At 38.4% G+C, this 18,710-nt stretch overlaps 1 protein-coding gene across 3 annotated transcripts in view; it reads left to right on the top strand.

The window, feature by feature from the left end:
* Positions 1-10,340, top strand: part of LOC128696841 (late secretory pathway protein AVL9 homolog) — a 108,664-nt gene extending 98,324 nt beyond the window's left edge. For all 3 annotated transcript variants that reach the window (XM_053788244.2, XM_053788263.2, XM_053788253.2), the window contains one exon: positions 54-10,340. In XM_053788244.2, the coding sequence (XP_053644219.2) occupies positions 54-121 (68 nt within the window). In that variant the 3' untranslated portion in view covers positions 122-10,340. The remainder of the gene's footprint in view (positions 1-53) is intronic.
* The last annotated feature ends 8,370 nt before the right edge of the window (positions 10,341-18,710 follow it).

Below are 18,710 nucleotides of genomic sequence, written 5' to 3'. Positions count from 1 at the left end.
TGCTATAAATTAACTTACATTTATTGCATTCCTTTCCAAACTCACAAAAACAGCCATGGAAGTGCCAGAGTTAAGCAGTGAACAAGAGTCCTCTGAGAAGAAGTTAACCTCAACACAGTAAATGGTATCTCAATATTGGCACAATGTTTTTGTTTGTGTAGCACAAAACTAGATGGAAAAATATGAATTCCAAGTTTTGTACAAGAAGTTGAGCATTTGCATTTTAGTCTTTTGTCCAAATTCTCTCCATATACATTACATTTTCAATTTTAATTTGAAAATTCTTGGTCACTCCATAGAAAAACATCAACATATTTTATTTTGTAAGTATATCAAGCCATACATAGTATATATAATTATGTACATATTATATATGAAATATATATGTATAATTTATGAGCATGCATATTATATTAAATTATAATTAACAGATGTGCCATGCTAGTTGCATTTCTGAGAATACAAATATTCTCTTAACATTACATACATAAAACACTAAATTATTGTCCCGTTTCTTCATTGTTTGACTTAAAGAAACGCTAATGTGGCACAAGAAAACTATCTCTATTTGTACAGAATTCATCCATAAGATTGTATCAAGCATATTTAGTTGTGATGCCTTTCAAAGCTCTCATTGTAGGTTGGAAAAGACCACTTTAGAAAGAAATATTGAAAACCTGAACAAGTGTTTTGAAAATATGGGTGATTATTATGTAAAATCTGAAAAATAAGAAGCAGTACAGTGATTATGTTTATCATATTTGACTTACAAATAAGTACATTTCATTCATTTAGTTTCACATAATTTTTTTCATTGAGACTTGTACAGTAAATTAATTTTATATTATGATATTTTTAGATTAGTGGATTAAACCAGACTTCCTGTATGGTGTACATATGCATGACTGTTTCATGTCAGTCTATAGATGGTCATTAGATGTCATTTAATAGATGGGATCAAGAGCTGCATCACAGTTCCTGCAAACTCGTACATGTATAAGTAACTTAGCAAGTAGCCATTACACCAAACCTGTCCCCTGAAGCGCACAAACAGAATATTTTTTTTACACTGATCAGTTTTACAGGCTAAGAGCTGTTTATCTTACCTCAGCTCATTTCAAAGCTGAGCCCTATCTAAGGTATACTACCACTTCCTGAGATGTGACCCACAACAATCAAGTAACACCTAGGTACCTACTTACTAGGTGAACAGGGGCAGCAGGTATAAGGAAACATCCCCAATGTCTCCACCTGTGCTGGGGATCAAACCATGAACCCTCATTATGTAAGGTGAGTGCACTGTCAACCCAGCTGCGGGACACCCAATTAGCAGCACTTTGTGTGTGCAAACCATCCTTGAGTTTGCAATGCCAGCATTGAATACTCACCTAGTCAAATACAAAGCAAAACTTAGTCAATGGCTATGCATCCAGAGCCTGAATTGAAAGAGAGAATGTAACGGCTAAACCTCCTGTTTCGGGAGAATGAGGAATAAAAGGGTACTAGACAGTAAAGACAGTCACCCACCTTGGAGGAAAAGTCATAGTACCAGTTATTTGTGACAGTGGACCACTTGGAAGGGAAGCACATCATGAGCCTGGACATGTGAGACAGTTAACTGTGGCACCAGGCAGGAAAGCAGGTCATGGTATTACACATTTAAACATTAGATCATTTAGGAGGGTAACACCTCCCAATACCTGACATTTGAGACAGTGAACCACCTGGGAGGAAAACACCTTATAGTACTGACTAAAGAAAAGGTCATATGCTAGACCTGTCACTTACAATACACAGACATAATAGTTCAGATGCATACTTACATTAGCAAAAATAAGGATGCTCTACAGAAACCTGAACATAGACTACTTAGAATTGCTTTTCACCACACATGTACAACCACCCCTTGAGTAAACATTACATGAAGTGGCTCTTGTATCACTAAATGTGCATAGATCAAGAAGACACATGATTATGACATACAGAATACTCTTTAGTGGGAGAGTGGGAAAAGACTTTGAAACTACACCCAAACAAGCCATAAACATTAGAAAACATTTTTACCGTGGCCCGGCCTGTGACCAGGCCGTGGGGGTGTTGACCCCCGGAACTCTCTGCATGTAAACATTATAGTAATAGCCAAATCTGTATACAGATTTGATGCATAATAAATATGAAATAAATCCACAGCCATTAGCCAAAAGTTAAAGCAGGCCCATGAGCTTTAATTCATCTCATATAAACTCAAATAGGTCTGCTTTTGTAGCTACAAATAGGTAATTAAAATTTCATGAAAATATAATAGAGACCCCAGCTGCAAAGAGAGTGAGTTTTATGGTGGGAAATTGCTGTAATATCTTCAGTCAAATAAAACTAGTATTACAGTGCATAAATTTTTCTCATCTTTGAATAAATCACTGGTTCCACAGCAGTAACAGTTGTAGTGGATGGAAAATTCAGATTTTTTACACAATACTTATTTAAATGCCATGATGGTGCTGAATGACTTGAATGAGTTAGTGCTTCATCAAATACTGTACTTCAGCTCAATAGACATCCCAATCAGTAAACTCACCATAACTGCCCATCTTAAATTAGACAACATACAGCCACTTATAAATACTGTACTTAAATCAGAATGCAAATAAAAATGCCAGTATTTAAATCTTTGAGGCAAGTATCTAAATGAATCTCAGCACATTGTATTGGTTCTTTCCTTTACCTTAACATTTTCCTTTCCACTTCCCCTTCAGTATACCCTTATTTCATTACAAATAATTTCAACTATATATATTATTAATGTTAATATTGTAATTGCCTAATTCATGTTTGGGGGAGAGAATGTGTGGGAGTAAATATAGTGAGTGAAGGAAAGATGGAGAGATGGTTTGAAATTAAACTTAAAAAAACAAAACCCTGAACTAGTTAACTAGAGAATTTTAATATCTGTTTAGAAAAATAAGATACATATAAAAGGAAAGTTAGGGGTGTTGACACTTTTACAGGTTACAGAAAAAAATTCATGGTAAATATAGGCACCATTGTAACAGGGAAGCTAGTTCAGGGACACTCCAATTTAGACACACCACGTGCTCAAGAGGTATTTAATTTAGCAATTTTTGTTTTCCTGGGTGAGTTTTTACCTATTAGATCTCCAGATACCTCTGACTCTTATTCAAATCTCTCAAGCTCTTTGAGCATAGTTTTAAGGACTTGCTCAAAAGTTGTCACATGATCCACCCTCGTTTTAATATCCCAATCTAAAAGAAAAACAGCAAGACTCGGCTTTATTTTCAAAGGTGTTCGCACAGGCTTATAAACTCTTCAGTTTTGTTATAACTTTCATAGCCTTCATGCTCAGAGTGATTGCAGAACTAAAGTTAAAAAGATCATTAAAGGTAGTGCTCTGTTGCCAAGGGAAGTATTGTGCAGCATTGGAGCACCTTAGTGATTTTATAACTTGCATTATTAGCTATCAAAGAATTTTAGCTCCACAGACTGGTCATGGAATATTTAAATTTATAAAAACAACTTCTGGGGCCCCTAAGTACTCTGTCAGGAATTACAAGGGTACATGTAAAGCTAAGTAAGTTGTCCACATTGACCATCTGCATGTCACTGGCAGAACTAGATCACATCAGCTGATCGAAAGACACTCTAGAGCTGGAACTCGACTCTCCCTCCTCCTGCAAACTCATAATAGATAAGAACATCTAAACAGTAAATTGATAGCAGAAACAAATCCATACGTGAATTTAAAAATACTGTACCTATATACAACAGCTGAAGTAGCTAGTAACTAACTACAGCAGTTCAGCGATTCTAATTATTATGATGACATTCATGGGGGAGTGCCTTACACCTCCCTTCAGCAGTGAATGATGGTAAAGATATAGGGCCAGGAGTTAGAGCTTGAGCCCTGCAGGCACACATAAAAAAAAAAAAAAAAAAAGCCATAATAAGCTTTGGATATATTTTTTAATATTTAAAAATCAAAGGTACTGTAAACTTGAAACTTACACTTCATTCCATTATATATCAAGCAGTGTCAGTATTTTCTTCCAATAATTTGTATGCACATATAATACTTCGCATACAGAATGAGTGTTTTAAGGTGGTGTCAGTTAAATTGGGACCAATTTTGATGGTTAAATTGACATCAGTCCTTGCATTAATCCTACATATACTGTTATTTCTTACAGATTTTTGTATAACATTATTATATACGTAAGTCGTGAAACAAAAAAATTAACACTTTCTGAATACATATATAAAATATTTTTAAAAGTATTTGTGTACAGTATATGCCTATGTGCATATTCTTATGATAGTTTGTCCATATTCATCTACATTTGAGTTAGCAAATGCAATCATATGTACATGTACACCTACATACCTATACATGTATATATATTAAATGCACTTTGTACCTGGAAAAGCAAAGAATTTTAATAAGGGATATCTTCCAAGTGTGAAAAGTTCATCATTACTTATCAAATTGGAAATAAAGCCTTAGCATTTCGGTTTGTCCTCGACAATTATCAAAGTCACAAGTGATGTGATAGACGACATTTTAATCTGTCCTGGACGCTTAAGTTTTATCTCCAATATATGGAATAGTTATTGAATTGTTCCAGCTGCACTATTGTGATCTGGCATATTGTTGCAAGGACTAAAGCTTCTGTAATTTTTTTTTTTTGTCACAAATACTATATTAAAAGGTATACATGTAAAAACAAATACAGTATATTCTTCATAAGCATAGCCTTGTATATCAAATGTTTATTGTAAACCCACATGGAAAGTCAGGATGTAATACATGTACGTGTATTAGTGTTATGTACTTGAAGGGACAAGTATGTAGTCATTGTAAAACATTACAGATTGCTACAGGTATAGATTTTTATTAATTCATTTATGAAGTTTTCCTGACAAAATACATACCAATTGACATTATATAACTTCAAAAATTCAGAAATCACCTCGTGTAAAAATAAGACTGCTGTCTCAAATTTGTACACAATTATAATACGTAATGCAGTTTTCTGAATTTTCTTTTCAGTATGGATTTAGACATAGTTTTAAACATTTATAGAAGTGTTGGTACCACTATAGGAATGAGGAGGCTTGAGGCAATGAAAATATCATGTTGGAAAGCAATGTGGTGTGAACTTTTTGCAGAGAATTTAGAAATTAAAAGCCAATGTGAGATCACCTAGGGTATATAGTCTGCATGGAAAGTTATGATGTTGGCTGCAGAACAAACTTTTGATGATTCCAACATATGGCAACAAATGGTTGATGTCTGGACTTCAGAGAAATCTTGGAAAATACTCTTACACCAGTTGGAAGTGGGGCCATGCAGCTTGAAGAGGGGTCTCAACTGCATTGGGTTGAACTCTGCACTATGTTTAGTGAAGATCATATGATGATATACTTGATAGATGATAATGTTAAAAGAGGACATTGTTTCAACAGCATTTTTTTCTCTGCTGCACCTCCAAAGTAGCCATGAAGCAGAAAACAAACACTGACCTCTTCTAACATTATTTTCCATTACATATACCATCATCTGAGCCCCACTGAACATAGTGCAAAGTTCGACCTAATGGCGGAAGCGCCCATTCTTGAAGTTACATGGCCCCACTTGCAACTGGTGTAAGAAAGTCCAAACTTCAACCATCTACTGTAATACATTTCACTGAACAAAAGTTTGTCCTGTAGCCAGTGTCATAACTTTGTGTAGACTTTTTTAGCTCTCTGAATTAAGAATTATTGACATGATTTGGTCATGTAGTGGTTGGAGATGACATTATATAAAATTGGGATGGGGGTCATCTCAGGAATGGCTGGAGGGGGTAAAGGAGACTTGAGTTTTTGAGGCTTGAGCATCCAGCAAGCTTGTGTGAGTGTTACTAAGAGTATGTGAAACAAATGGTTCTAAAGAAAAGTGCTTTTGGAGTATGAGCAAGGCAATATTTATGAAGGGATTAAGGGAACTGGTTAACTGGACTTGAGTCATGGAGGTGAGAAGGGCAGTGCCTGCAATGTGGAGTGGGAATAACACACACCTAGCAAAATAATGACTGAATGAGTGATGGTGAATGTGTGTACTTTTTTTGGGTCATCCTTCCTTAGTGGCAGATGGCTCTTGAGATAAATAAAATTATTACAGTAGACCTAATTCAGTAAAGTGGTACTTTGATCACTAAACTACCAGTGGTTACTGATTTAATAGCTTTTCCTTCAAAGTACATTGTAGCTCAAATTTTTTTTATTTTTTCATACTTACCATAATATTCTCATGCATAGATTGTATGAGTAACTAATAATTAAATCTGATAAACAAAGTTTTTTTTTTTTTTTTTTTTTTTTATAGAAAACCAAAGGTTTTTAAACTTATGCATTCCTTGAATTGAATCTAGTCAGGTAATAACTGTATATAATACACATAAAAATAAAGATAAAATCCTAAATACTTAATAATTTATAGTAATAATTAAGAGCATGAAGCAAAACCTGTGAACAAGCCAATGTAGTTTTGTCTACATTTTTATAAGTGATCCTTTATTATCAGCTTGTAAACTATATATTTTATATGTGGAGCAGACAACTCCTTTTTCTCAAAAATTCATTTGTAACATTCAAAATCCTTCTGTAGAGCATTTTTCTAAAATATCTTAAAAATATTTCAGCCCATGAAAGGTTGTTGACGGGGTTGGAATAAGCACAATACTGTATTTGCTAGATATATTTGGCCGCATGAATGAAATAGAAAATAAGTAAAAAATTGAATGAGATTGTGGGGAAGAGGTTAAAATATTTAAGTGGGAACTATCTATAGCAATGAAACTAATTTGCCACTATATTTCTAGGAAAGTACAGTAATGAAGATAACACATTCAGAAAAGGTAATTTTTTAGAAGTTGAGTAATGCCGACAAGTATTTACCAAAGAACACGTCAAATTCATTTTTAATCTTTTTCAGCATCTGGGCGCTCACATTGCCTGCTCTTTCAGTACATACGCATTATGATTTCTTGACTGAAACTGATTATACCAATTCTAGCTTTCCTTGTGGCACTCGACTCCCCTAAGCCAATAGAAGTGTTTCCCTCAGTCTGTTAGTGCTTTGTGAGCCATACGGGTTGAGCACACTTGGTGAATAATAATGACAGGTATGGGAATAATGACAATGTTCATTACAAGTATTTATTGGGACTGCTTCAGGACTTGATAAAGCTCAACACTGAGTAAAACATTTATTATTTTATTAACACATTGCTTGATTCCCAAAAAAGAAAAACTTTCATCATTCACTCCATCACTGTTTTGCCAGAGGCGTGCTTACACTAGTTATAAAACTGCAACATTAACACCCCTCCTTCAGAGTGCAGACACTGTACTTCCCATCTCCAGACTTGAGTCTGGCCTGCCGGTTTCCCTTAATCCCTTCATAAGTGTTACTTTGCTCACACTCCAACAGCACGTCAAGTATTAAAAAAACATTTGTCTCCATTCACTACTATAAAGTTCGCTCACACATGCTTGCTGAAAATCCAGCCCCCTCCCCCCAACCTTTCCTAGGCCGACCTCTACCCGGCCTTCCCTCCACTACAGATTTATACTCTTGAAATCATTCTATTTTGTTCCATCCTCTCTTCATGTCCAAACCACCTCAACAACCCCTCCTCAGCCCTCTGGATAATGGTTTTGGTAATCCTGCACCTCCTCCTAATTTCCAAACTAAGAATTCTCTGCATTATATTCACACCACACATTGCTCTCAGATATGACATCTCCACTGCCTCCAGCCTTCTCCTTGTTGCAACATTCACCACCCATGCTTCACACCCATTTAAGAGTGTTGGTATAACTATACTCTCATACACTCCCCTCTTTGCTTCCACAAACTTCTTTGTCTCCACAGACTCCTAAGTGCACCACTCACCCTTTTCCCCTCATCAATTCTATGGTTCACTTCATCCTTCATAGACCCATCTGCTGACATGTCCACTCCTAAATATCTGAATACATTCACCTCCTCCATACTCTCTCCCTCCAATCTGATATCCAATCTTTTGTCACCTAATCTTTTTATCCTCATAACCTTACTCTTTCCTATATTCACTTTTAATTTTCTTTTACATACCCTACCAAACTTATCTACCAACCTCTGCAACTTCTGTTCAGAATCTCCTAAAAGCACAGTGTCATCAGCAAAGAGCAACTGTGACAACTCCCACTTTGTGTTAGTCTATCTTTTAACCCCACACCTCTTGCCAAGACCCACGCATTCACTTGTCTTATAACCCCATCTATAAATATATTGAACCACAGTGACATGACACATCCTTGTCTAAAGCCTACTTTTACTGGGAAATAATCTCCCTCTCTCTTACACTAACCTGAGCCTCATTATCCTCGTAAAAACTCTTCACTGCTTTCAGTAACCGGCCTCCTATTCCATGCACCTGCGACATTGCCCTCTATCCTCCCTGTCATACACCTTCTCCAAATCCATAAATGCCCCTAAAATTTCTTTACCCTTATCTAAATACTGTCCACTTGTATGTTTCACTGTAAACACTTGGTCTACACACCCTCTACCTTTCCTAAGGCCGCCTTGTTCATCTGCTATCTTGCTCTCCGTCTTACTCTTAATTCTTTCCATAATAATACACACACATTGCCAATCCTTAGGTACCTTACCCTCTTCCATACATTTATTAAATAGCACCAACCACTCCAAAACTATATCCCCGCCTGCTTTTCACATTTCTATCTTTATCCCATCAATCCCAGCTGCCTTACCTCCTTTCATTCTACCCACTGCCTCACGAACTTCCCCCACACTCACAACTGGCTCTTCCTCACTCCTATAAGATGTTATTTCTCCTTGTCCTATACATACATGAAATCACAGCTTCCCTATCTTCATCAACATTTAACAATTCCTCAAAATATTCCCCCCATCTTCCCAATACCTCTAACTCTTCATTTAATAACTCTCCTATTTGTAACTGTCAAATCCATTTGTTCTCTAGGCTTCCTCAACTTATTAATCTCACTCCAAAACTTTCTTATTTTCAACAAAATCTGCTGATAACATCTCACCCACTCTCTCATTTGCTCTCTCTTTACATTGCTTTGCTGTATAGCCCTTGTGGCTTAGCGCTTCTTTTTGATTATAATAATAATAATTTACATTGCTTCACCACTCTTAACCTCTCTTTCTCTCCATATACTCTTCGCTTCTTGCATCACTTCTTTTGTAAAAAAAGACCTCTCGTATGCTAACTTTTTCTCCCTTACTACTCTCATTACATCATTTCACCAATCACGCTTCTTCCCTCCCACGCCCACATCTTCGACCCCATTGCCTATACTCTCACTAGCCCGTCTGTCCTCCAAGAGTTGTTTATATCTTACCCTAACTGCCTCCTCTTTCTTACTTGCTGCTTCTATTTTTCTTGTATCCCATCTACCTTTTATTCTCACTGTAGTTACAACTAAAAAGTGATTTGATATATCCATAGCCTCTCTATAAACATGTACATCCTGAAGTCTACTCAACAGTCTTTTATCTACCAATACATAGTCCAACAAACTACTGTCATTATGCCCTACATCATATCTTGTATACCCATTTATTCTCTTTCTTAAAATATGTATTAACTATAACTAAACCCCTTTCTATAGAAAGTTCAATCAAAGGGCTCCCCATTATCATTTACACCTGGCACCCCAAACTGACCTACCACACCCTCTCTAAATGTTTCTCCTACTTTAGCATTTAGGTCCCCTACCACAGCTACTCTCTCACTTGGTTCAGAAGTTCCTATAAATTTGCTTAACATCTCCCAAAATCTCTCTCTCCTCTACACTCCTCTCTTCTCCAGGTGCATACATGATTATGACCCACTTTTTGCATCCGACCCTTATTTTAATCCACTTATTATTATAATCAAAAGCAGCGCTAAATTGCAAGGGTTATACAGCATTAATCCACGTAATCCTTGAATTTATACATTTATATTCCTTCTCAATAATACCATGTTCTGCTCTTTGTCTTTATTCCCAGGCACAGTATTTTAGTTTGCGAGAGGATTATGAGCATGAGCGTTGTGCAACAAAGACCATTAGTGAAATTTGTGGCAAGTAATTTGAATAAAGTCAAAACGTTTTTCAAAATGTAAATTACGCATTTGATTATAGCTCAAATGAGTGTTTTGAATTCTTTTCTTTCTCACAAGGCACTTCGTATTGTACTCGTTACCAAGTTTCTTTTATATTTCAGTTATTCTAGCATTTCTGTAAAATGTAATGAGTAGAAAATATTCCACACTTTTTTATTTCTTTTTACCTTCATTATTTTATTATGAGATTTGAATTGCTTTACTTTATCTTGCAAGAAGTTCATAAGTTTTCAAATACGTATGTACTGTACTGTATGTAAAATTTTTAGCAAGACTAAATCCTTTTTTGTTTATAATTATAATAAAGTATTTCTATAATATATAAATTACAATTATATATTTATTACTGCATGCATGCAAAAGATGTACTGTAGTAAGTTATACAAAAAGAAAAAAAAATTAGAGAACATGAAATACAATATCAGTCATATTACCCAAGGTCTTGTGATTTCTTATAAGGTGTAAAATAAGTCATGTTGCAATTAAATTATTTCATTTATATAACTTGGATATTGTAAGCATAAGTATGTAATGTCAAATCATTTAGCTGTGCAAAGATTATCAAAATCCACATTGTATTTAAGAGGAAGCACTAATTCCATGGGGATCATCAGAGTACCTGGGAAATGGGAAGTAATTGAGGTTGATCCAAGGAAGGGGAGGAAAAATTTAATTCCTTGGATCTGGAGCCCCTCATCAGTTTCAAAGAAACTCTAAAAGATCAAAACCTATATAGGCATTACTCACCTTTCACTTTACTTAACTGGCCAAAAGTTGGATTTATACAATGGATTTTGATTATAGTGATAGGAATTATTTATACTGTTTTATAATGTCTTGGTGTATGGAGTATTTATAAATGCACCTTTGACATCTACTTCCATTTAATTACTCTTTTAATATCCAAACTGTCATAAAAACTTCAGACTCAGCCATTTGTGACAGTCATTAAAAGTAGGTCTGAGAACTGAATCATCATGAAGTGTAATCTACAGTATATTTTTAGAAATGTCCTGTCTCTGAATATGACAAAATTGTAAATGGTTAAGACGTGTTTTTTTTTTTTTTTTTGCTCAATTATATTTTAGTTACTGATAAAGGCATAGGCATGGGGCAGTAATTTTACTCCCATATGAATTCAAGTTTGTGCACAATGTTATTTACAAAGAATGCATTTTTAAGAGTACCATAACTTATATTTATCCAGTTGTCACCTGTTGCAGGATGCTGTTTCAGCATGTAATTGCTCTAATTGAAATAATAGTTTATTATTGTACTTTTAACTGTTTTAGGATGTGACTTTACTGTGCAACTGCTTGTGACTGAAGAGATTGAGTTACTAATAATGACTTGCTATCCAACTAAAAAAAAATTAGTTATCCAAAATGGTTTTGTGTATTACCTGCTACTATTTTGATGGAGTGCTAAACCCCATAAAGGCAACAGAACGCCTGCATTACATGATAACCGACTTAATACAATGGACGAGAATTGTAACCCAAAGATTACATAGAAGATAAATCGAGTGCTGTATCTACTATGAGAAGCAGATAGCTACTACTGATTTTATTCGTGGGGAAGTGCTATATTTTGTAGTGGTCATAATTCCTTGGAAATGGTAGTTATCTAGTTTGCTCCGAGGTAGGGGATGGTAGCTCTAATTTCCACTAAAAAGTTTGAAATGGGTGATTTTATTAAATAAAATTCACAAAATAATGCACTATGAAAAAGAACGGAGCATCTTATGTGTGTAGGTTTAATGTATCACTTTCAGGGATTCCATCTGCTTGAATAAAATTGATTGCCTCTCATTCTCCAGATGTTCTGTGACCCTTACAAGCTTAGCACCTCCCCCTGAATATATTTAATGTAACACTGCTGTATGTTAACTTAAATGTACTAACCTAGTGTAGATCCTTCAGGCTTGCAAAAATTTCTGACATTAGGGATACATGGTGTGTGTGCATGTGTGTGTGTGTGTACGTACTCACCTAGTTGAGGTTGCGGGGGTCGAGTCCGAGCTCCCTGGCCTGTGTGTATGTGTTAAAAAGTCAGTCAGTCAAACTGAGGGCAATAAACCGTTTTTCAGTTAAAACAAACAAAAAAAAAAATCACTGCAAATCTGCATTAAAAATGAGATTTTACAAAAGGGTGAAAGATTGGAAATGAAGTCAACAAGCTTTTTAATCCTTTCAGGGTTGACAGACCCTCTCCTAAACTTGTTCTCAGGGTCGGAAATTTTTCGAAAAAAAAAAAATTCTTATGAAATGATAAGAGAATCTCTTCCTGATCATAATGCCAAAAGTATGAAATTTGATGGAAAACTTACGGAATTATGCTCTCACAAAGTTAGCAGTCCCAACAATGTTTATGCATCAGAGATTTCGCCCATTTTGAACCCTATTTTCGGCCAATTCCAATGTACAAGTTGACAAAAATCATAACTATTTTGCAAGAACTCCATTTTTTTTCCTATCGAATGAGTACAAGAAACCACCTATTTACCGATTTCACCTATCCAATAAAGTGGTCAGAAATTGGCAATTTTGCCAATTTCACACAAATTTCAAAAGATGCCAAGTTCCAAATAGGGTCCAGAATAAACAAGACGGACATTCCTGGCACTAAAATAACATTTTTTTCTGTTCATTAGTCATGTCCCCAGGCCTCTCTTACATTTCTTTTGCTTTCCACTTTGAATTTTTATTCTCAGAAAAAATAGAAGATTTACTGTCATGCAGACTACTGCATTAGTGTAGAAATGGCATAAATAGTATCAGCGCACTTGTGAAAGAATATTAGACTCACCAGTTGACGTGTATTGGACGCATGGCATGATGTGTTTACTTTTGAACTTTAGCAAAAACCGAACATTTATGCTACTTTGAGCTCAATTTCAAGGTACTTTTCATTGTGAAACCAATCAAAATCATCTCAATTTCTATAATATGTCTTCTGTTCTATTAAATGAGACCAGGAAAACTAAATACAACCATAAATAGCATACGAAAATACACTGCAAATTCACTGTTTTAAAGCAAAAAACACGGTCGAAGTTTTTTTTTTCTCATTTTGCACTGTGCTGCAGGATTTTTTTTTTATACTGTGCACACTGACCACATAGACCCTTTCTTTCATATGTAGGCCTACCAGCTTTCTCTCGCTAGATTTCCTCAGACCGAACCTAATTACCCCCCCAATCTCCCCTCCCCTATCCCATCCTCCCCTTTTTCCATTCCTCCTCCTCCCCCACACCCCTCCCTTTTGCCCTTCCTCTTTTTGGCCTTTGGGATTTCTCCCATGGGCACGCTAGTTCCTAGATAGGGGAAAGGACACCGGGGTCCATCCCATTCCGTTGAGGTTCTTGGCGGTGGCGTAGTTTGCCGTGGAATCTGGATCGCCTGGGGATGTCCCGATCCCTCTCCGGTATCCCGGAGTAGCTTTGGGTGTCTTTCGGGCGACGGGTGTATCTCTGGAAGCCACCTTTCGGATTCCGGGGGTGGTGGCCAAAGGAGGTATGCTTTGTGGCGGACATCCGGCCGCCCTCTCTTTTGTCCACCGAGGTAGCTCGGCAGATGTGAGGTTGCTATCCCGGATTGCTGGTTTACTGGCATGAAGGGTAGGGTATGGCACGGGTTCCATGCTGCATCTGCGCTACTAGCAGTGCTGAGGTCCTCTTGGGCGCGGAGGGAGATTTCCGGCCCTTTCATTCCTCCTGGGAACTATTCCTCCCCGCTCCCCCCCTTTTTTTTATTCTTTTTATTTTTATTTTATTTTCTTCTTTTTTTTTCTTAAAAACAAAAAGCAAAGGAGTAACCTAACCATGGAGAACCCAATCCATGAGCCCACTACCCCCAGGCCCCTTCTTGATACCGCACCCCATTCTGACCCTGCCTTGTGTTTCGACCACTCTTCGGACACTCCTGATGCCCCTGTACCTCTTGCTGGTGCTGTTTCCTCACCCGCTTCAGGTACCAGGGCTTCGACTGACTCCTTCGATTTGTCCGAACTCCGCTCTCCTTTGACTATGCTTCCGGCTTCTCCCTCTACGGTACGGCAATTTTCGAATCGCCCGCCCATTTCATGCCGGACCAACTCCGGTCCTACTTCTAAATGCCAACGTCAATCTCCTGATGATGCTCCTTCGTTACCTTCCCATTCTACTCGGAAAAGACCGACACGTCAAGCACTCCCTCTCCACGCTCAGTTTCGGACCACACAATGGACTAAATTCTTTACTTTAAGACCGACTTCTTCTTCTGCCTACCTTTCTGACCATAGTATTGGCAAAGCGCTCCTGCGTCATGTTGGTAGAGATATTACATTTCATGCTCTCAAGAGCGGTATGCGCATCGTCACTGTCCAGAATGCTACCCAAGCTCATGATCTCTCTCTCCTTTCGAATATCGATACTACTCCTATCACTATTGAAAAACATCTCTCTCTCAATTCTTGTAGTGGTACTGTCATTCTGCCCCATACCATAGTCCAACAGAATTTCCAGTCATGTGGCAATGACATTCTTGAACAGCTGGAACTCCAGGATCTCCCAATCCTCAAAGTAGACACTTATGTCCTTCCTGCCCGGGGGCGGAGACGTTACCCTTGCAATGTGGCTCGTTTAACTTTTGACAGCCGAGAACTCCCATCCTCTATATATGTCGCGGGACATCGGTTACAAGTTCGAAAGGTGATACCTACACCGCAACAGTGTAGAAATTGCTGGCGTTTTAGTCACCCAGCGAAATGTTGCAGATCTATGGCCGAATGCCCAGTCTGTGGTGCCGACGACCATTCTAATACATCTTGCAGTCAACCTCCATCTTGCCTTAATTGTAATGAAGCTCACCCTTCATACTCCCGCCGTTGCCAGGTCTACTTAAATGAACGTGAAATCCGTTGCCTCAAAGAGGCAGAAGGTCTCCCTTATCCTATGGCAGTTACTCATCTCCACCTCCAAGGGAGACTACCCCATGTTTCTTATTCTCGTGTTTCCAAACATCCCCCCACTTGTGGGGTCCCATCTTCTGCAGCCTCCTCTGTTGTTACCCCTCCCATAGCCACTCCGGCATCTAATCCTTTTGCTGTCCTTGACTCTGACGTCCCGACTACAACTCAGTCTGTTCTCACATCTTCGCGTCCTTCCTCACAAGCCCCAGTATCGACAAGACCTCGTTCGACACCTAATACCAATCGTCCCTCTACTTCTCAGAAGTCCAAAAAATCCACATTGCTCAAATCTTCTTTGCCCCTTCCTTCCCTTCTTCCACCTCCACACTTTACCTTTCCAGTCTCTGTACCTAGTTCTTCCCCTCTCTCTGGCTCTATTACAAGTGTGGAGATTCACCCTCCTCCTCATACTATGCCTTCCACCCCCGTCCCCTCCCAAGTTTCTCCCTCTTCTGCCACCTCCCAGGTTTCTGCCTCTTGTCCCCTCCCCCACACTTCATCTCCAGTCCCTTACACTCTTCCCTCCCCCTCTACTTTCGTACAGTCCATTATTGTCCCAATCTTTACTCACCCTCCTCCTTCTATCTCCAATATGGTCTCCCATACATCTTTGAATTCAGAAACACTTGAAGCCATTTCAGAATATATTGCAGAGACTAAACCTTCAATGGACACTGATTCACTTCCTGTTCCTTCTCTTTCCTCTCCTCCATCTTCACAACCCCATTCTTCGCAATGCTCCGTTCCTTCGCTGCTTGAACGTCTTCCAATGCCACCACACGTTGACTTTTCTCACCCCTCTAGTCCGTAGGTGCCTTTACCTACAGATTCCTGGTATTTTCATTGCCAATCATGGCCTATTTACAGTGGAATATCCGCGGCCTCAGGGGTAATCGGGGTGAGCTTCAGATGTTGCTTTCCAGGTTTTCCCCTGTTGGTGCTTGCTTACAAGAACCAAAATTACACTCGACTGTTTTCCAACATATCTCAGGCTATAATTTATTGTATTCTTCGGATCCTTTCTCAGATGGGACCTTTAATGAAAGTGCCCTTCTTCTACGCAATATTCCGTACTGCCCACTATTTGTCCATACCTCGCTGCATTACACTGCAGCCCGTATCCACTTGAATAAGTGGTTTACAATATGTTCTTTATATCTCTCTCCTTCTTGAGCATTTTCTATCCCAGACTTTGCCTTTCTTGTTTCATCCTTACCACCACCACTTCTGTTACTTGGTGATTTTAATGCCCACCATTTCCTCTGGGGGGGTCTCATTGTGACTCACGTGGCATCCAGTTGGAGGCTTTTCTCGCCTCTCACCCCGTCCATGTTTTAAATACGGGTACTCCCACCCATTTTGATCCTCGTACTCATACTCTCTCTTGCATCGATCTATCAGTCTGCTCTTCCTCCACTGCACTAGACTTCACCTGGTCTGTTCTACCGGACTTACATGACAGCAATCATTTTCCAATCATTCTTACTTCTCCTTCCTATTCACCACCTTTCCGTAGCCCTCGCTGGCAATTTGATCGGGCAAATTGGGATCTTTACTCACACCTCACTGCTTTTAGTGAGGTTCCTTCTTCATCCTCCATTGATGAGCTCCTACACCTCTTCTCGACGTCAGTTTATACCGCAGCTTCTCATTCTATACCCCAAACCTCAGGCAGGCATTCTCAGAAGTGCGTGCCTTGGTGGTCTCCTGCTTATGCTCGTGCAGTACGTTTGAAACGCGCTGCATGGGGCAGGTACCGGTACAATAGAACCGCTGAGAAACTTCTTGATTTTAAGCAGAAGCGTGAGATCGCTCGCCGTGTCATCCGTGAAGCTAAACTCACTTGTTGGCGAGACTATGTTTCCACCATCACCTCTGCTTCTTCTATGAGTGCAGTCTGGAAAAAAGTGAGGAAATTGAGTGGTAAATACTCTCCTGACCCGGCTCCTGTTCTACGGGTCGCTGGTGTTGATGTAGCAAACCCTCTCGACGTTGCCATTGAACTTGGCACACATCTGGTCCATATTTCCCGGGGGCTCCATCTATGCCCCTCGTTTCTTTCCTCAAAGTCTGCAAGAGAGTTAGTACCCTTGGACTTTTCTTCTCTCAGAGAAGAACAGTAAAATGTGCCTTTTACACTTCAAGAACTAGAGGCAACGCTCTCAGCTTGCCGATCATCGGCAGCTGGGCCTGACGACATTCATATTCGTATGTTACAACATTTACATCAGTCAGCCCTTGTAGTCCTCTTACATCTCTTCAATCTTATTTGGGCACAAGGAGTTCTTCCCCAGCTGTGGAAATCTGCCATTGTTCTCCCTTTCTGCAAACCGGGTACTACAGGACATGATGCCTCCCACTATCATCCCATCGCTCTTACTAGTGCAGTTTGCAAAGTGATGGAACGTCTCGTAAATCGACATTTAACCCTTTCAGGGTCCGTCCCGTAGATCTACGGCTTTACGTTCAGGGTCCAAACCGTAGATCTACGCCATGAGCTCAGCTCACTCTGATAAACTGAGTGGTATATTTGGGCCTAGATATGAGAGAATACATCTATGTGGTATGTGTGCACCACATAAAACAGATCCTGCAGCACACTGTGTATAATGAGAGAAAAAAAATGAAATCATGATTTTTCGATTAAAACAGCAACTTTGCAGTGTTTTTTCGTATGTTTTTTATAGTTGTATTTGCGATTTCTTGGTCTCATTTGATAGAATGGAAGACATATTACAGAAATAGAGATGATTTTGATTGGTTTTAGCACTGGAAATGGCTTGAAACTGAGCTCAAAGTAGCAGAAATGTTAAATTTTTGCCGATATTCAAGAGTAAACAAACGACCTCACACGTCTAATACACATCAGCTGGTGGGTCTAATATACATTCACAAATATGGTGATGATATTTATACAATTATTACAGTATTGCATAACAGTAAATCTTCTATTTTTTGGTGTGAATAAAAATTCATTATGTGAATAAAAAATCAAAATGGAATTTATTTGTAAAGCCTCAAAACATAACTAATGAACAGAGGAAATGTTAGTTTAGTGCCAGGAATGCCTACATTGTTCATTCTGGACCCTATTTTGAAATTGGAATATTTTGAACTTTGTGTTAAATTGGCCAAATTAACAATTTCCGATCACTTTATTTTGTAGTTGAAACAGTTGACTTGGCAATTTCTTGTGCTCAATCGATAGAATAGAAGTAATACTAGTGAAATAGCTAAGAATTTGGTTGACTGGAATAGTGTAATTGGCCTAAAATGGGAGTCAAAGTCGGCAAAATCGCCGATTCGTAAATATCGCTGACACATCAAAATTCGCGAGAGCATAATTTCGTCAATTTTCCACCAAATTTCGTACTTTTTGTTTTATTACCTTCACAAAAAGATTCTCTACGATTTCATAAGAAAAAATAACAAATTTTTTTTTTGAAAATTCTTGGACACTGGTGCGTGACTCCAGATTTGGGCCTTGGACCCTGAAAGGGTTAATGTGGTATTTAGAGACACACAAGTCTCTCCGCTAGTCAATATGGCTTTCTTAAGGGT

This window comes from Cherax quadricarinatus, chromosome 31, assembly GCF_038502225.1.
Source record: "Cherax quadricarinatus isolate ZL_2023a chromosome 31, ASM3850222v1, whole genome shotgun sequence".
Classification (NCBI taxonomy): domain Eukaryota; kingdom Metazoa; phylum Arthropoda; class Malacostraca; order Decapoda; family Parastacidae; genus Cherax; species Cherax quadricarinatus.
The sequence above is the reverse complement of the archived record's forward strand: the minus strand, read 5'-3'. Positions and strand labels throughout refer to the sequence as shown.